This window comes from Phocoena phocoena, chromosome 8 (assembly GCF_963924675.1).
Source record: "Phocoena phocoena chromosome 8, mPhoPho1.1, whole genome shotgun sequence".
In the NCBI taxonomy this organism is placed as follows: domain Eukaryota; kingdom Metazoa; phylum Chordata; class Mammalia; order Artiodactyla; family Phocoenidae; genus Phocoena; species Phocoena phocoena.
The window spans coordinates 27,602,410-27,622,519 of record NC_089226.1 but is presented as its reverse complement, the minus strand read 5'-3'; the positions used below and the strand labels follow the sequence as shown (position 1 = coordinate 27,622,519).

Here is a 20,110-nt window from a genome sequence, read left to right as displayed (position 1 = left end):
GATCTAGTTAGAAGGTAAGTGATGTCTAAGGTGAGGTCTGAAAAATGAATAGAAGGCAAAAATGGAAGGAAATAGTCTTTTAAAGGGAACACTAGCATGTGTAAAGGCAATGAGGTGGAGATGCATGCTACCTTTTAAAACATCTGAGAAGGACAATGCTGCTAGAGGTTAGAAAGCAAGAAGAATAATGGTACAAAATGAGACTAGAAAGAGGGAGGAGACAAGTATGACCAGATTTTGGTATGTAACATAAAAGAATAGGAAAACATTGAAAGCTTCATTCAAGGAAGTACCATAGACTTTCCAGACAGAAACAAACTAGACAAAGATTAGTCTAGTTGCCATGTAAACAAGTGAAATAAAATTCTCCAGTGGTCTAGTTCTAGAAAAGCCCAAGAGAAATAAGAAAATAACGCACGCCTGGGAGGAGGAGTTTAGTGCCTTGAACCTGTGGCAAATAGTTTAAAATATTTGCTATATGCCTGTATAAATAAGGATTAGGTTCAGTTGCAACTGACAGAAAACTTTAAAGTTTTAAAGTATCAAATTCCCCTGTATGATATCTGAATTAAATATGGACACTACAATGTAGTGGTCAAGAGACAATAAATGTTATTGTCAGAAAATACAAGAGGACTTAGGGAAAATCTAAGACCCAAAATAACCATCTTTGAAGAAGGATTTTCTATTTTTACTCTTGATTTTTTGTAGAAAAGGGAAAACTCAAAGACATTCCATCTTACCTCAGGTTTATATGTATGGCTTCAAACTGTGTAAGTTGGCAGATCTTTGCTTATTTTCACTATGCCCTTCTTGAACTATGGCATAAATAAATGCTATAGTCACAGCTGCAGATAATTTTAACCAAGCTACAATGTTAGTTACTCCTTCTGTGTTCTGAGATCTTAGAGTTCAGACTGTAGCCTTTGAACATGTTATTTCAGTACCTAAGCTGCTTTGGAAAGAGTCCAAACCAAATGGTTACTAAATCGGCTCTGTAGTGCCATTATGATGGCGTTAAATGCCGTGAGGATTACAGAATCGTATTCTTCTCTATGACTGAGATTAAAATATAGTATAAAGTAGACTTTCAGACATACACACCTTTCTCTTGGAATATACTAGCTTTGGATGCCAGTAATTATGCCAGATCAGAGAAATTGAGTAGTAGTGGGTACCTGCATAGCAATCTATAAAATTAATGAAAGAGGCTTTAATTTGAGTAAGTACAAACTGCTGCTATATCCCTTTGTCACTTCTTTTTAAGCTCAACGATGCCACATGGGACAGACCCAGTCCTCTCCTTCCCAAATGAGCTCCCATGGCCTCAATATTTCTCTATCTCATACTTATATAGGCATATCCTTCATCTCATTAAATTAATTATTCTGATGTATTCCTCCCTAATTTCTACATTTTCACTTCTCATTTTCTCCTCAATTTCTTACTTCTCTGAAATATGACTCCTATATTCTGCATTCCATTGATGCTACTCCTGTTGTGTGCACCAGTGACCTTCTAATTAAAAAGCACTTTTCTATCCTTATCAAAGAGAAAGGTTTTTAATAGTATACAGATAACTCTCTCCTTTTTGAAATTATATCCACTCTGACATAGATATTTCCTGACTCTCCTCCTGCCCCTCCATGTGCAGATAGTTGAATCAAATAACTCTTTCAAAAGAGAACATCAGATAAACAAGCCCAGTTTGTGTTGCTAGCAGCTGAATATCTGGATGGTACTACTCACCCAAAATAGGTCATTATTCATGGGTGATATAAAAAGTGTTGATGTGTAAGGATACAGTAGCTCAAGACTGCTTAAATCACTATGATTCTATTTAGCATAATTAGTAATATTACATAATATAACATTTTAAAAATATTTGTATGTCTAACTGATAGTGTTCTTTAATAACCATGAAAAAGCCTTTAATCATTTATTTTAATCCAACAATGTGATCTTCTCCATCATACATTTTCACTACTATTCTAATAAAATTATTTTGGGTCCTTTGAAGTTACTTACACAATACAGTGTAATTTGCATAATAGTTACTTAAATATCGGTTTTGCTAGATCCTTGTCAAGACAAGAATCATAACTTTGTTTATCCTGGCATATCTTAAAGAATCTCGGATGTCTTAGTTTTCAATAAATTATATTAGATTAAAATGTTAGACAGCTTTTAAATAAAAGCAAGACTTAAAAATTCTTTACCGCAGTGAACTCCTCATTACTCTTGTGATATTCACCTAAAACTGTAGTATTCATTTTCTGACCAACAATATTGCACTACAGATTTTCTAAGAACTAGGAGATACAAATCGTAGGCAGTTGTAGAATTAATATGACTTGACTTGTGATTTTCTAGTTTATATAACAGGTAAGTTACACAATCATAGATTCAACAGCAGTATTTTCTCTGAATTACAATATATTCCCCCCTATCTTGGCAAATAAATAAGACAGGTACATCTGAGTTGCAATGAATAAGATAGGATATTAAAATCAAACACAGCTTGAAAAGAACTCAAATTTTCACCTGGGCTCTGAAACTATAACTGTGTGTCCTTTGCATTTAAAAGATGCCATTTATTTCTGACTATGATTAATGTTTCTTTTTAGGCAGCCAACTTTCTTTGCCATTTAACAAAGATTGTGTCCTAGGGTTTTGTTTTATTTCAATTCTAGTGTCACTTCTAAATCTGAAAACTCAGATAACAAAATGTTGAATTTGAATTATAATTTTGTTTTATTAGTGTGAATCTTTCAATATCTGTTATGCAACTGAGAACGTATATAAATTTCATCAGAAGATGTGTGGCTCTATATTCTGTAAAATTCCTGTAGGCAGGAAAATAACAGCCTAGCACTGACATATCCACATGACGTGATGATAACAAACAAAGGCAGTATCTAAAGAACTGTGCCAAGCTGTGAATTGGTCACAGGGATGATGTGTGTGGACATAGTTATTATTTTTACAACATGCAAGAAAATCAAACAAAAAGTTTTTTTTAATTATTTTGGTACTATAGTAAATAAAAGGAGAAAAGGGAAAATAAGATGTCAATTGGTATTTTTAAAAAGAGCATGTTCATAGGTATCAAAAATGAATGAAAGAACATTAATTCACTATCAGAGAGCAAATCCCAGTAACAGGATAAATGAGGCATGAACGTGTACAGTGTGCATTAATGTTGTTTAACCCAAGTTTGTGTGCTAGATGCATAGTGAAGCCAAACAAACAAAAACGTCGGAGTTTGGATCAGAGAAAGGTTTACTGATCTAGAGGGTGCTGCTCTCCAGAGAAGATGGGAGATGTAGGTTTGTCTCAGATCCATCTTGCTGGTTGGCCAGGGTGCAAGGGTTTTAAAAGCAAAAAGGGTAAAAGGGGAGGGGGCCTTGTAATTTCAGCTTCCCATAGATCTCAGTTGCAGACTTCCTGCCACCGTCTTATGATTTGATGTGTCATTGGTGATTTTGATTGATTGTTCCTACAAAGCAAATTAGTAAATCATGGTCTTGTGATCCTTTAACTTCTTTCTAGGAGAGAGCAAAAACAATAGTTGAGACATTTTATTATTTACTTAGAGCATTATGTGATGGTCAAGAATTTCATTTCCCAGTTGGCCCCTGATGTTTTTTTCTGTTAAGACCTTTTGGGCTTTGTGTTTTCTCCAAGACCATTCGAGTTTGCTTCACCTTTGTTTCTGTGTTCCCTCACTTCCCTAATTAGTAACTGATGCTCTTTGGAACTCAAGGAAGGCCTAGAAGACTAAAGCCTTTCTCTAAAAACAAGAAACAGGGGACACTGAGGGACTTTTGAACCCAGGAGGACCCTCAGAGTCCTGCTTGATTTCATTAAGATAGGATGCAGACCATCATGTTACATATGCATATAATAGGAAACAAGGGAAAGAGTACTGAATTTGGGGCAGGGATAGGGGGAATCTACGTAAGATTTGAAGAGATAATTACAGGCATACATTACAAAAGGAAAGACTAAACAAAGCAATAGATATACTAGAATAATTATATAGTAATTAACATGCCCTCTTTCTTCCTCTTTAGGGAATTGTTTTCATTTTGATAAAAATTAATCCTGACTGCCACAGTATTTCATTTGGCAGGATATCAGGTAATTTATATTTCAAATATGACCTCATCATCAGTTCCATCTGTTGATATTAAATGAACATCCGTAATGTTTGAAACTCTGACTTGTAGAAAACATACCTAAAAATAAAAATCCTTGAATCTGAGAGACTCACATACCAAACAGAAAACTGAGTAAAGGGTGCTCTTATCTAGCAAATGCTTTGCATTCATTTTAAGTCTTCACGTTTAATCCACCCAGCTCTCCACTCTAAGTCCAGGGACCAAGGGAGGGAGAAACTATAGGCAGCTGCTGCCATAGAATGAGCTCAAATAAGTGTTAGACCTTCTTAAAGAGGACTAGCATATTTTTTATGCTAAGCCACAAGGGGAAAAAATAACAGGCTCTGATCCAAAACAACCTTCGTTTAAATGTTATACATAGATTCAAAGAATCTTTTTTCCTTTTTTTCACATTCCAACTCAAAACTGAGAGCTCAGAAATGCAAGATTTCAAGACAATGTTGTCATGAAGAAATATTCTAAGTGCTGGGTTCATGAGTTTGCCCCTTCATCTTTAACCCAGATATTAAGACCCATGACTTCCCTTCCACATGCAGAGAGATCTGAATGAAGAACAGGGTAAAGACCATTCCATTCCCTCTGGAAGTCTGTCTTCCGCTAATAAATGCTCCTTTTTCAGCAATCTTAAAGGCACCTTTTAAACCTTCAAGACCCAGTTCAAGTTGTTTCTCCTCATGGCAGTTTCCTGGTCCCATTAAGGCAGATTTTAACCAAACTTTCCCTTGGGCCAACACTTTCCCTTGAGTACGACTATCATTACATAGTTTTAAACTAAGTTTCATTTGTTTATTTGAATGTCTGTTTCCTCTACTAGATTATGAGTTTGAGTGCCCATTGCATCACCTAGTTTTTCATTCAGTTCACCCCCAATCCACATCATTCCCTTACCAAGACAGAAAGAGTTAAATAATGCCTCCTCCATTTACAATAATGGGTCCTCAATAAATAGTGTTGCAATGTTTATTTTATGACACAGTTGAACCCAAAAATGTTGTTACTACTTTGCTCAAGGGGAAAATCAATACAGCTGTTCAAAATTAATTCTGTCTAGTGAGTAAAATTAGCAAAAAGTTTATGAAATTGTTCTTGACTACAGGTGGTACTAGATTTTGTTTTTGGTTTATCTCATCAAAAATATATCCAAAGCAATGTAATAGTCTTTGGTAGAGGGATTTTGAGAGCTTACTCAAGGTATGATGTTGCTACTTCATTCAAGCAATATTTTTAAGGAATGTTTTTGCATTAAGTAAAGAAAGTAAAATTAACTGATTCAGAAACAACCACTCATGTTTTTAAATTTCTAATAATTCATTGTATATTTTGGAATATAAAAATATTGATGTAGACTCAGTGCCTGCATGTTATTTAAGGGCATGTTTTTAGTAACCCCTCTGGATTTTTTTCCCCACTAGGATACTCGATACTTCAAGCTATCATGGAAAAAGCAGGACAAAATGGTTGGCATGTCAGCGCTATATGTGTGGAAAATTTTAATGATGTCAGCTATAGGCAACTTCTAGAAGAGCTTGATAGAAGACAAGAGAAGAAATTTGTAATAGACTGTGAGATAGAGAGGCTTCAAAACATATTAGAACAAGTAAGTACTGGACTTTATGTTATTATTAACCTAGACCTTCTACAAAAATAGTTGACTTTTTTTGGCCCATCAATATCTTCTTCCAACAGTTTAGCCTGAAGTGTGGAGTTTGGGAGTTTTCATTCCATGATTTATTTATCTACAAGACTAAATCATAATCTTTTTTTTTTTTTTTTTTTTTTTTGCGGTACGCGGGCCTCTCACTGTTGTGGCCTCTCCCGTTGCGGAGCACAGGCTCTGGACGCACAGGCTCAGCGGTCATGGCTCAGGGGCCCAGCCGCTCCGCGGCACGTGGGATCCTCCCGGACCGGGGCACGAACCCGTGTCCCCTGCATCGGCAGGCGGACTCCCAACCACTGCGCCACCAGGGAAGCCCCAATCATAATCTTTTATCACCAAAGGTCATTGTGGTTCTCAATGAAGTTAGAAGTACTTTTCCTCACACATTTTAAAGACATACAATAGAAAGGACTTTTTGTGACTCAAGAGCTCTTGACCTCCTATTTTCATAAGCATTAAGATTGAAGATTAATTCCATCTAAACTATTAGAAAATGTGACTCTGTACTTTTTATAACCTTTAGAGAAATAGCTCTGTGAGAAATATCAACATGAATTAATAAAGCAATGAAATAAAAGAAAATTAAGTGGCACAGTACATATAGCATATTTTCTTCTAGATGTTGTAAGTAAATACATTACCACCACAGTGAAGATGGTTTTCAAATCTCCTCACAAGAAAGAATCATTTAATAAAGCTTTCAGTAAGTATCTGTTGATTTGATTTGAAGCATACAGGAAAAGATAAAATTGAACTTTGTCAGTGTGTTATATGAAAGAAAAATATCATCAAATAATGGATAACACTTGCCTTGCCCCTAATCCTGCATATCATGATAAAGCTTTAAAGGCTGTATTTGGCCAAAATTGCAGTGAATGAATGCCATCTAGTGGTTTTATAAATGTTTGCTCATATTTTTTTACAATATGTTAGGTTAGCTAGACAATAATGTAGCATGTTTTATTGGTTAGTTTGCTACATACAATTTATTTGCATAACAATATGATTTGATTCATAGTAACAACTTACCAATTTGGAGGTTTATTTATGAGAACAAGTTAAGTACTCAACTATACATATCAAAGCCAAGATATGTTTCAGAGATTTCTCCTTAATATCCAGGGACGCTGAACTAGATGCCATAAGTTTCCTTCTTCAACTATAATTAGCATTTGTAAGTGTTAAAAGTAAAAAAGCATGTAGTGGGCTTCCCTGGTGGCGCAGTGGTTGAGAATCTGCCTGTCAATGGAGGGGACACGGGTTTGAGCCCTGGTCTGGGAAGATCCCACATGCCACGGAGCAACTGGGCCCGTGAGCCACAATTACTGAGCCTGCGCGTCTGGAGCCTGTGCTCCGCAACAAGACAGACTGCGATAGTGAGAGGCCCGTGCACTGCGATGAAGAGCGGCCCCCACTTGCCCCAACTAGAGAAAGCCCTCGCACAGAAACGAAGACCCAACACAGCCATAAATAAATAAAATTTAAAAAAAAAGAAATAAACAAGGAGAGAATAAATAAGATTATTTAAAAAAAAAAAAGCATGTAGTATTTCTTTTAAAGTTCTCATGAAGCCAGACTATACTGTAAGGAAAAATGAAAGAGTACTCTCCTCCTGTTACACTTTTATAAAAGCAAAAAAAAAAAAAAAAAAATTTGATTGATGAATTGTGTTATTATTCTATTAGAAAATGTTAATCTTAACCTGTATATCACTCAGGTTTATTCCTCAGCGAGTCCAAGAAGTCATTAAGGTTGTGATTATACGAGGTATGTGAAACTCTTAGTGTGCATTTATGGAATCCAAGAAAAAACTCTCCTACTTTCTTAAGTAAAACCTGGTCACTTCAGCTCAAACTCCCATTCTCGCTCCCTCCCACTCTACCCCTATGTTGAGAGTTTGAGTTGTTTGACATGAACAACTGAAGCTTTGTAAATAACTCTTCATGAATCCCACAGAACAGTCAATTCTAACATCTTCCTGTCAGTGGGTAAGGCTCAGAAAGACCCTCTAGTTGCTAAAAGACTTGTGCTTAAAAGACCACAGCTGGAGAAGGCAATTGAGTGCCTAAAGCATATTGACCCATTTCAGAGGCTTAGCAGGTTTTGAAGAAGAAAATCAGCACACCCAGGTGCTATGGATAAACTTGTTGAATAAATAAGCCTTAAATAAGCTCTCACTAAGGGAACCAAGCATCTCACTTTTGTTATGATTTCAAATAAATTATTTTTTTATTTTTTCCAGCTTTATTGAGATATGATTAATATGTAACATGGTGTAAGTTTAAGGAATACAACATTATAATTTGATACACAAATATATTGTGAAATGATTACCCCAGTAGGGCTAGCTAACACCTCCATCACATCACATAATTACCATTTCTTCTTAGGGGTGGGAACATTTAAGGTCTACTCTCTTAGCAAGTTCTAAGTGTACAATACAGTACTGTTAACTATAGTCACCATGCTGTACATTAGATCCCCAGAGCTTAGAAAACTTGAGTGTTTGCCATTACCATTTCTATTTTAATTTCTTCAGAATGCTAAAAGTTTTTTTATCATGACTGCATAGTAATAATGAGACTATTAATAGACTTCTGTCTCTTTAAAATGGGGCTCAAATATAAATATCATAAATTGTAACAAAGTCTACTCTACTGTAAGAATATATTGTGTTCTTAATTGTCCTATAAAATTTCTCACCAAGAAAAACTGTTTCCTATTCTGAACATTTTTTAACTGTCTATATTTTAATTCCTGTAGCTCTAAGCAAAATCACTTTTAATGTTTCTTGACTCATCTAAATACAAGAGCTAGTCCAAACTTTGTCAGGAACTTGTACATTTACTTCAATAACTCTGTGTTTCAATATCCTCCTTAATAAAATGAAATAACAATAGAAAACAATTTCAGAGACTCAAACAAAGCATTTTTTAAAAAGCTAAGTAATCTTGATCAGAAAAATGTCTCTAATTTTTTTTCAATTAAAGTATAGATGATTTTCAGGTGTACAACATAGTGAATCAATATTTTCATAGATTATATTCCATTTAGAGTTGTTATAAAGTTTTGGCAATATTCCCTGTACTGTACATAGTACAGTACATAGTATATTGTACCTCTTAATCCCCTACTCCTGTCTTGTCCCTCCCCTGTTGCCTCTTCCTGCTGGTAACCACTAGTTAGTGCTCTACATCTGTGAGACTGCTTCTGTTTTCTTATGTTAATTACTTATTTATTTTTTAAATTCCACGTATAAGTGATAACAAACAGTATTTGTCTTTCTCTGCCTGACTTACTTCACTAAGCATAATACTCTCCAGGTCCATCCATGTTGTTACAAATGGCAAAATTTTATTTCTTTATGGCTGAGTAATATTTCATGATATATATATACGTGTGTGTGTGTGTGTGTGTGTGTGTGTGTGTGTGTATCACATCTTCTTTATCCATTCACCTGTCAATGGACACTTTACTTCCATGTTTTAGCTATTGTAAATAATGTGGCTGTGAACATTGGGGTGCATGTATCTTTCTGAATTAGTGTTTTTATTTTCTTCAGATATATATCCAGGAGTGGAATTCCTAAATCATATGGTAGTTCTATTGTTTAATTTTTTAAAAAACTTCCATACTATTTTGCATAGTGGCTGCACCAGTTTACATTCCCACCAAAAGTGTACTAGTGTTCCTTTTTCTCCATATTCTTGCCAGCATTTGTTATTTGTGGGCTTTTGACGATGATAACCATTCTGACAAGTGTGAAGTGCTACCTTATTGTGGTTTTGATTTGCATTTCTCTAACAAATAGTGATGTTGACCATCTTTTCTTGTGCCTTTTGACCATCTCTGTCTTTTTTGGAAAAATACCTGTTCAGGTCTTCTGCTCATTTTTTAATCAGGTTGTTTGTTTTTTTGATCTTGTGTGGACTGTTTATATATTTTGGATATTAATCCCTTATCAGTCATATCATTTGTAAGTAATTTTTCTCATTAACTAAGTTGTCTTTCTATTTGTCAGTGGTTTCCTTTGCTGTGCAGAAGCTTTTAAGTTTAATTAAGTCCCATTTGTTTACCTTTGCTTTTGTTTCCTTTGCTTGACGAGAATGATCCAAAATATATTGCTATGACTTATGTCAAATAATGTGTTCTGCATATGTTTTCTTCTAGGAGTTTTATGGTTTCCAGTCTTACATTTAGGTCTTTCATCCATTTTGAGTGTTTTTTTTGTATATGGTCTGACAAAATATTCTAATTTCATTCTTTTACGTGTAACTGTCCAGTTTTCCCAGAACCACTTATTGAAGAGACTGTCTTTTCTCCATTGTATATTCTTGCCTCTTTATTGTAGATTAATTGACCATAGGTTCATGGGTTTATTTCTAGGCTCTCTATTCTGTTCCACTGATATATGTGTCTTTTTGGCGCCAGTACCATGCTGTTTTGATGACTGTAGCTTTGTAGTATAGTCTGTTGTCAGGGAGTGTAATACCTCCAGCTTTATTCTTTTTTTCTCAATCTTGCTTTGGCTGTTCAGGGTCTTTTGTGGTTCCATATAAATTTTTGGATAATTTATTCTAGTTCTGTGAAAAATGTCCTTGTATTTTGATAGGGATTGCATTAAATCTGTACATTGCTTTGGGTAGTATGGACATTTTTTAAATGTTAATTCTTACAGTTCATAAACATGGGATACCTTTCAAGTCTTTGGGTCAGCTTCAAATTCCCTTCATCAATGTCTTATATTTTTCAAAGTATAGGTCTTTAACCTCCTTGATGCAATTGTAAATGGGATTGTTTTCTTGCTTTCTCTTTCGCATAGCTCATTATTAGTGTATAGAATAGCAACAGATTTCTGTATATAAATCTTGTATCCTGCAACTTTATTAAATTGTTTTATTAGTTCTAATGTTTTTTTAGTGGAAATTTTAGGGTTTTCTATATATAGTAATATGTCATCTGCAAGTAGTGACAGTTTTACTTCTTCCCTTCCAATGTGGACGCCTTTTATTACTTTTTCTCATCTTATTTCTGTGGGTAGGACTTCCAATACTATGAAAATAGAAGTGACAAGGCTGGGCATCCTTGTCCTGTTCCTGATTTTAGAGGTAAAGCTTTCAGCTTTTCACTGTTGAATATCATGTGACCCGTGAGTTTGTTATAATACTAAACCGACTCTACAAGAAGAAGTGTTAAAATGGAAAAGAAAAGGCTACAAGAAGTGAGAAATTATAAGAAAGGAAAAATCTCAGTAGTAAAGATCAAGCGGGATCAGAGCAGACACCTGGAGCAGGTTCAGGCACACACTGTGACAGCCCTGGTCTGCCAGTTAGAGCCCCAGGCCAATCCCAAACTGCCTCCTCTGCACTCGGTACACCCTGTTCAGGTGCAGGTCTAGGTCCCAGCCAGCACCATCATCTGCCTTCACCCTTAGTGGAGAGTTTCAGCAGAGCAAGAGGGGCTGGAGCAGGCTGCCAGTGTGGGCTGGGGTGTGCTCTGGGGCGGCTACAGGAAACTGGTCAGAACCCCAGGCAGTTTTCAATCTGCTTCCCGCACCTTTTCCCAAAAGCAAGTGTGTGTGCACATTCTTCAAAAGTGTCAATTTCTTACAGCCTCGTGTTAAGTCCAACTGGTTTACAAACCAGCTAAGGGGACTTGTCTTAGTGCAAGACCCCAGGTATGGGGTGCCCAATATGTGTTTCGAACCCCTCACGGTCGAGGGAGAATGTCCAACCCCATGATATCCTCCTCCTTTTCTGTGTCCCCTGCTAAGGATGAGGGTTCTGACCTGATTTCTTCTCTTCCCTCTCTACCCATCTCTGTGTGGATCTTTCTTACAGTCTTGTTAGTGGAAGAGCTTTTCTACCAGTTTCAGTTGTTTACAGCTAAAGTTGCTCCACATATAGATATATTTTTGATGTGTTTGTGGGGGGAAGTGAGCTTGATGTCCTCATTCTCTGCCATCTTTATCTCCCGTCAAAAAATGCCTTTGACAAAAGGTAGCCCTTTCTCAGAAGATAGTGAAATTAGTACAATGAGGATAAGGGGATGTGTTAGTAAATTTCTAGAAGGATGGGCACACTTCATATTGTGGTGACATGCTGTCAATAATTACTTCATTGACACTTCAATTTGTATCAATTTTCAAAAACTTAATGGAAATAGCTCACAATTTTCTCTCAAAATATGTTAACACACAAGTGCTTCAAAAACCTCATCTTCTGTACATGTTTTCCAAATTATTTTTATGCTATGAACTAATTAGTTCTTATAAATGTATTGCTAGTTAAAATAGCAGTTAACCACATATTCATTCAAACATCTCAAAACATGAATTTCAAAACAAGTATTTGAAAATGTGTTTTAAAGTTATATTGACTTTTCTACCCTAAATTACACCACAGAAAAAAATGAAAGAATTTATGTAAATATCACTCACAGAGCTATTTAAGGCAATAGAAATACAGCAAAACTACCAAGTTAGATTTATTATATTGTTTGTTTCATGCTGCAATAAAACAAATTACATTTTGTCTCTCTAAATCCAATGGGCAATTTGGTTCAATCATCTGCAGGAAAAAACTATGAAAAGAAACGTAAAACTAAAGACACTTCTTGAGTATTTGTTGAATTTGTGATCAATTATTGATAGAAAGAGTTTCAATTTTTACTTAAAGTAATATACCATTTTGGACACTAACATTATTCATCTCACCTAGTTTTCTTCATCAATTATTTTATAGAGTAGCTCAAAATAACTTAATATAGCTGGAAACAAATGAGTTGTTTTTATATCAAAATAAGTGCCCACTATAAAGTGGGAACCTTTTCATATATTATTTATTTTCACACATATACTTTGATTTTAAATTTTGATTGCTTGCAAAAAGTCCCTAATGATTTTATCTTATGCCTTATCAGTTGGATATTTAAGTGTCAGACTTTGATTCATGTGTATAACCCAGTATACAAAAAAGCAGCAACAAACTTGATCTTAACAGTCTTTCAGGCATTAAAGATTATTTGACCAAAATAGCACTTAAGGCTAATGGTTGCTCACATATTTTTAATACACCATGAAAAATACCCAAAAGTCATGCAGCTAGATTTCTGTGTTCTATAGTCAGTGAAACCCTCCTTTTCTGGAATACAGTCTGGGCAGTGGGATGGCATGTACTTTCTTCTACCTCTTCCTTTGGTCAATTGACATATTCCCAAAATAATGATGTTTCCAAAAATGATTAATGTTTTTAGCTTTTGAGAGATGGGTAAGAAATCTTCAATTGTTAATTTTGAAAAAGTAAGTGGAGTAACTTAATGCCTATGACTCTTATTCTCCTTACTTTAAATAAGCATTGGGCTGAGATGATCTTGTAAAACCCTTCTCACTCTAAAAGTCAATAATGCTATTTCCAATGAAGACTTCCTGATAATTGCATTTGATCCTGAAGCAATAAATAATTTTACACATAGGCTATATGTTGAAAAGAAGCATGAAGTAAAACCCCAGTCAAGTGGCCATTTCTGTATATTCATTCATTCTACAAATATTTATTGAATATCCACTTTATTTAGGTCGGACATTATGCTCTGCTGAAGATAAATTTATGAGCAATTTCTGTTCTAGTTAGTAACTCATCTGGTTAACTAAGGCTCAAACCAAAAGCATTTCCTAAAATCCTACTAAAATATATTCTTTCTTTTAGAAATATAGTACATATAAAATGATCAAGCATCTCAGGAATTTTGCTAGGAGTGCCAGTTCTTATTCAATACATGATGATATGAAAGGTATTGGATAGAGAACTGGAACTATATTGGCCCTAGGACAATTTATTTATTTGGCCATAGGATGTATTTAAGGAGTCTAACCAAGTATTTATCAGGAGAAGATGGTATGGGTCAACCTTACAGTATGAAATAGATGTTTAACAAAAGAATGGGAAAAATGGCTCTACAGTTGGCTCACAGTTATCTCAAACTACCTCTAATACATACTCAAATCGGTGCCCCTTTCAACAGTATTCTTGCTTTCACTATATGACAGGGAAATTCAGTGTCCCGCTAGACACTCAGATAATTGGCAAACCCAGTGACCTTGTTATACTGTTTGAAAATTAATCAAAAAAGCCTAATAGGGCTTCCCTGGTGGCGCGGTGGTTGAGAGTCCGCCTGCCGATGCAGGGGACGCGGGTTCGTGCCCCGGTCTGGGAGGATCCCACGTGCCGCGGAGCGGCTGGGCCCGTGAGCCATGGCCGCTGAGCCTGCGCGTCCGGAGCCTGTCCTCCGCAACGGGAGAGGCCACAGCGGTGAGAGGCCCGCGTAACGCATAAAAAAAAAAAAAAAAAAAAAAAAGCCTAATAGCCATGACTGACCTCTCAGAGGTTTGTTACATCACCAAAGGAAGCCAATAATTCTATCTCAGGGCATGATGAATTAGAAAAAGGAAAATTCCTTACAAACAGAAATATGGCTGTTTGCACATAAGTGGTGAAATGTGGACATAGCCCCCAGCTAACTTATTCTAAATCCAAGGCCACCTCCTTACCTAATACTACTTAAATGAGATGTCAGAGCCCAGACAGGATTTTTGGCAAGTTGCCAAATGCATGGCAACAGATAAGACTCTTTATTTAGAGCCTGCATTTACAAATTTTCAGAATTCTCTAACATAAAAAAATTGCATTAAATCTAGAACTCTACCCAATCCACCTCCACTTCCAAAAACATCTCTGGCTCTGAATAAAGCATCAAAAACAACCAAAGGCTTCAGTAGCCTGCCTCTTATGCCATAACTGGTTGTATCATTATCTAGAAGGAAATACACGTTTTATTTAGTTACTGGCTAATGGCCATAAAGTCATTTTTTCACACTAAAATTTTTAAAGAAAACACAAAAACAAGAGTAAGGGATAGACGAGACAAAAAGAAGCACAAAGAAAAGAGTAAAGCTACCTTCAGTTATAAGTAGTAGTCACTGAAGAAGAAATCTGATAATTGGAGATAATAGCTTTGATTATTTGAATCATCTATAGGATTAAACAGCACACATTCTAACAGTAGGAATGAGTCAACAGTAGTAGACTAGACAATTCTGCCCTTGATTCCTAATATATTAATTCAACATCTATGTGCCAGACATCATTCCAGGCATTGCAGGGCTGTACAAAGACAAGAAAGCATGTTTCCTACACTGAGAATGCTTACACTCAAGCTGGGATATCAGAAACACGAATAAATAATTACAAAACAATTTGATGGGTTCAGAAACAGAAGTATTACAAAATATATCAGGAACCCAGAAGATGTGGTGACTGAATATAATCAAGACAGTCAGAAATGCTTCACAGAGAAAACAGACATTTAAATTGAAAATGCATTGTATTTTTCCAGGAACAGAAAAAAGTAAGGATATTCCAGACAGAAACAATTGTGAAAACAAGGAGGTCTGTAAAAGCTCAGAAGGCAGATACTGTTGTGGGAAAACCCAAACAAACTTCTTGACCAACCCATAGTTCTAGCTGATAAAAATCAGGCGGGAGCAAATGTAGAATCAGAGTGGCACAGTAATTTAAGATGAAGTGGTAAAGACCTGTAGTAGCAAGAAAATGAATTCTTTGTGTTATATTAGTTTAGCTATCTGTCTTTACTGTTGACATATCTCCATCAGAGCAGGGTCTATTCTAATTATTTACCAATATATTCCCAGTGATATGAAATAGGATCAAAAAATTATTGTTAAATAAATGAAAGTCTGAATGAGCTTCACTTTGAAGACACAGACAAGAGATATTTCTTTTATGTGTTCAAGGGAAGAGCACCCAATAGCACCCAGAGTTTCTGAAAGTAAGCTGTCAGTTACCTGAGAAGCTTTCTTGTCCAGAATATCTCACCCACCAAAGATGATAGGAAATTTGGGTTTTCTAGAGTTTGCTGTATAAGCTGAAAAAAGCATAAGAGTTTCATTTCCATATATTAAAGTAACAATGCATAAGGTGCAATGGGAACAAATCAGGCACTCAAATTACTACAGCAAAGAAATTATATCAGCAATTTCCTACACTACGGTACAGGCAGAGCTTGCTGCTTTTGCTTCATTATAAAGCTGCTTTTGCAAATAGAGCTTTGCTCAGTCAGGAGCTGCAACAAAATAAGAGGAACTTAAAAGACATGAGGTTATGTCCAAAAAAAGGAAAATTTTACTTCTTTCATTTTATTTTTTGCCAAATTGATTTGAATGTACAAGCCCCATTACAATTTATGGGGTTTGTTGTTTTCATAGAAAATGAAAATACATTTACATATCTCAGTCAGACTAGTATAAATTTGTGGGAATTAGAAAGGGATCTGTAATTGTCTCTTAGCTACTATTGCCATGGATGGAGCTATTCCTAATTTTGTTCTAAAATTTTTTAAAAAGATAAATTGAAAAGTAAAGCAAGCAAAGAATATAAGTTTTTTTGAAAAAGAAAAATATAGTTTTTGTCTTAAAAGAATTGTGAATTCTAGGATTAAATTGTGTTCAACTAATTTGTTTTAGTTGATGCTGCAAGAACACTTATTAGAATAGTTTCCATTATTATAGTTGTCAGAAACATTCAAAAGCTCAGCTTTAAAAAAAATATATTCTTGATAATTTTAGAAATATAAAATAAATTAGTTTTACTAGCCTTAAATAGAAAGCAGATGCATAGAAGTATCTACTATGGTTTAGGGAAAAACAAGCACTATTTCTCTCTTTTTTTTTTTTTCTTCAGTACGCGGGCCTCTCACTGCTGTGGCCTCCCCCGTTGCGGAGCACAGGCCCCGGACGCGCAGGCTAAACGGCCATGGCTCACGGGCCCAGCCGCTCCGCGGCATGTGGGATCTTCCCAGATCGGGGCACGAACCCGCGTCCCCTGCATCGACAGGTGGACTCTCAACCACTGCGCCACCAGGGAAGCCCCTACTTCTCTTTAAATAGAAAAGAGAACTTCATAATTTATTTCAGTAGAATTTTGCATCTACTCTTCAAATGTTTAAAAGACAGTGAAATTAACAAAAAAGAAGTAAAACATTCAACAATACCTTTGAGGACACTTTTTCTGAATCTTGTAAACACTATAAATATATTTACTCTTTATAAATCCTAGAGTATATTAAATAGTTCAGTGATAAAGTATACTATCTGCCAGTAGATGAAGTGATTAATCTTTTTGATCACTTTGATTCAGTCAGAAAGGTAAAGGAACAAATTCATTCCTAATTCTCCCTTTAAGATCAACCATATAATCACTCAATACTCCCCTACTGATTTTCTGTGTTTTCTCTGAGCTCATATACAACCAATGCCAAGTTTAAAATCAGATTGTGGCAGAAAATTAAAGTGGTCTTGTTCTTACAAAAAGGAAAAAAGAAGGAAAGAAAGAAAAAGAGAAAGAGAGGGAGGGAGGAAGGGAGGAAGGAAGGAAGAAAATAAAGTTTCACATAATCACTGGCAAATGGAAGAAAGATCAAGATTAGATATAGGGAATTTATTTTCTATTTTTTAAGGTTTTTTTCTAGGTCACATACCAAATGATTGTTACATTTTTCCAAAGTCCAGGCTTAAATTGTATCTGTACTTGCCCTATGTCTTTCCCTTTAAAACCATAGAAACTATACTAGAAATATATATATTTGAATTCTATTTTATAATTAATTTGTGTCTATTTCTGCTGATTGCTATCATAATGTAAACTTAAAAGTCAAATATTCTGTGTAAGATTATAATATATTACAAATATCTTGCAGCTAACAGAAGAGAAACAATTTTTCTTGTCTCTGCCCACCCCACACTATCATTTTGCTTTCTTAACATGTATACAACACTCATCTATTTGCTCATTTATTCAGCAAACATTTATCCAATACCTACTAATTTCCAAGCATTGTATACAAAGTTAATCAATTTCAATCCAGGGACCAGGACAAGGTGGCAGAGTAGGAAGATCCTCGACTCACTTCCTCCCACGAACACACCAAAATTACAACTATATGTAGAGAAACTATATCTGAGACCAACCTGAAGACTAATAGAAAGACTTCCACAACTAAATATATAAAGAAAAAGCCACATTGAGTTGGATAGGAGGGGCAGAGACATGCTCTAGCCAGAACCCACACTCCGTCACTGCAACTCATTGCTGGAAGGAATATCATAGGCTCAGAGGTCGTCCCTGAGGAATGAGGGCTCCAAACCCCACGTTGGGTTCCCCAGCCTGGGGAACCTGCATTGGGAACATGAGTCCCCATAATGCCTCACTTTGAAAACCAGCAGGGCTTATTTCCAGGAGAGCCAGAGGGCTATAGGAAACTGAGAATCCACTATTATAGGGTTCACACTTAAAAACTTACCCTCTCCCAATTCCCAGCACAGAGACAGTAGTTTGAAAAGCACCTCAGTCATACATGAAGGAGATTAATCAACTAATTTTAGAGCATATGCCTGAGGGGCAGGGCTCTGTTGGAACTTTCTCTGGGTACGGAGGAACTGGTGGATGCCAGTTTGGGGGTGTGGGGGGGTGGAGGTTGTGGCTCACTGTCCACCTTGCTGGCCCAGCACTATCAGGTGTCATTTCTGGTTCTCCCTATCTAATCAACACCACTCACTTTGCCTTGCATTCGACTTGCTTTGGACCAGATCCAACCAGCAATCCCCCAAAGCAGACTTGGCAGTCTCCATCAGTAGGCACTGGAGCCCCTCCAAAGTGGCTCCCCACACCACCAGTCCTGTCAGGCACCCATGGCTTTCACTGATGCCCCCCAAAGTGGCTCCACAGAAGGGCCCAGCCCAGCACGTAAAAGCTTTTGTAACAGTTGCAGCTGGGCCTTAGAATCAGACTCACCAAAGGCCAGCTCCACAGAGCAGCTCTCCCACAGTAAGCCACAACAAGAGGGCACACACACCCAACACAGAGGGTACTCCTGGAGGACCTGACTCTGACGACCAGGGAGACCATGCTGCTGAACCCCAAAGGATACCTTCTACACAAGGTCACTCTTTCAAGACAGAGAGATATAGCTGATCTACATAATACATAGAAACAAACACAGAGAGTTAGGCAAAAGGAAGAGATAAAGGAATATGTTCCAAATGAAAGAACAAAACAAAACCTAAAAAAAAGAGCTAAGCAAAATGGAGAAAAGCAATCTTCCAGATAAGAAGTAATGGTCAAAGTAATGGTCATAAAGATGCTCATTGAACTTAGAGGAAGAATGAAGAAACACAGTGAGAAATTTTTTTACAAATTGAACTATTTATGAAGCAATTATTGATGAGAAGGACCTGAAGACTAGCAGAAAAGATCTTTTACAACTAAAGATATAAAGAAGGAACTACAACAAGACTTATAGGAGGGGTGGAGACACAATATAGTCAAGTCCCATACCCCCAGTGGTTGAGCCACAAACAGGAGGATAATTACAATTGTGGCAGCAATTTTGGGAAGCTCCTTCTACCACATGGACACTGGTGCTAGCAAATGCTATTTTGGAATCCTCCTTCCAGCTTATAGTACCAGGACCTGGACTTGCCCACCAGCCTGTTGGCACCAATACTGGGATGCCTCAGGCCAAGCAGCTAACAAGGCAGGGACACAGCCCAATCCATCAGCAGGCTGACTGCCATAGCTTCCCCTGAGCCCCCAGCAACCCTAGGACCTGGACCTGCCCACCAGAAAGCCCAGGACCAAGACCCACCCACCAGTGTTCTGGCACTAGTCCCAGTATCCCTGGAGCCCTGCAGCCAGAGACCCCAGGACCTGACTCCACCCACCAGTGGGCTGACACTAGCCCTGGGACCAGCCTAACCCATCGCTGGGCAGGCACAAGTCCCAAGGCCCCTGGGCCCTGGCTCTACCACCAGCCAGCTGAAACCAACTCCAGGACATCCAAGACCCTGCATCCAGAGACCCTGGGACTCCACAGGACTCTGCTTTGCCAGCAATCACCTCTAGCCCCAGGCACCCCACTTCAAGGGGCCAACACCAACTCTGAGATCCCTGGAGTCCTGAGCCAGAGACCCCAGGACCCACCCACCAGCAGGTCAATACCAGCTTTGGGACACCATGCATGCCATAGCCAGTTGTGTCAGGAACTGGCCTTGCCTATCAGTGGACAGACACCAGCTCCAGGATCTCCAGGGTACTGTAGCCAGAGACTCTGGAACAAGACTCCATCCACCAGCAGGCCAGCAGTAGCCCTAACGACTTCTGGGCCCCAGCCCTGACGATCAACAGGACAACACCAG

At 37.2% G+C, this 20,110-nt stretch overlaps 1 protein-coding gene across 3 annotated transcripts in view; it reads left to right on the top strand.

Moving 5' to 3' along the window:
- GRIA4 (glutamate ionotropic receptor AMPA type subunit 4) overlaps positions 1-20,110 on the top strand; it is a 520,203-nt gene that overhangs the window by 336,467 nt on the left and 163,626 nt on the right. For all 3 annotated transcript variants that reach the window (XM_065881559.1, XM_065881557.1, XM_065881560.1), the window contains one exon: positions 5,597-5,781. In XM_065881559.1, the coding sequence (XP_065737631.1) occupies positions 5,597-5,781 (185 nt within the window). The remainder of the gene's footprint in view (positions 1-5,596; positions 5,782-20,110) is intronic.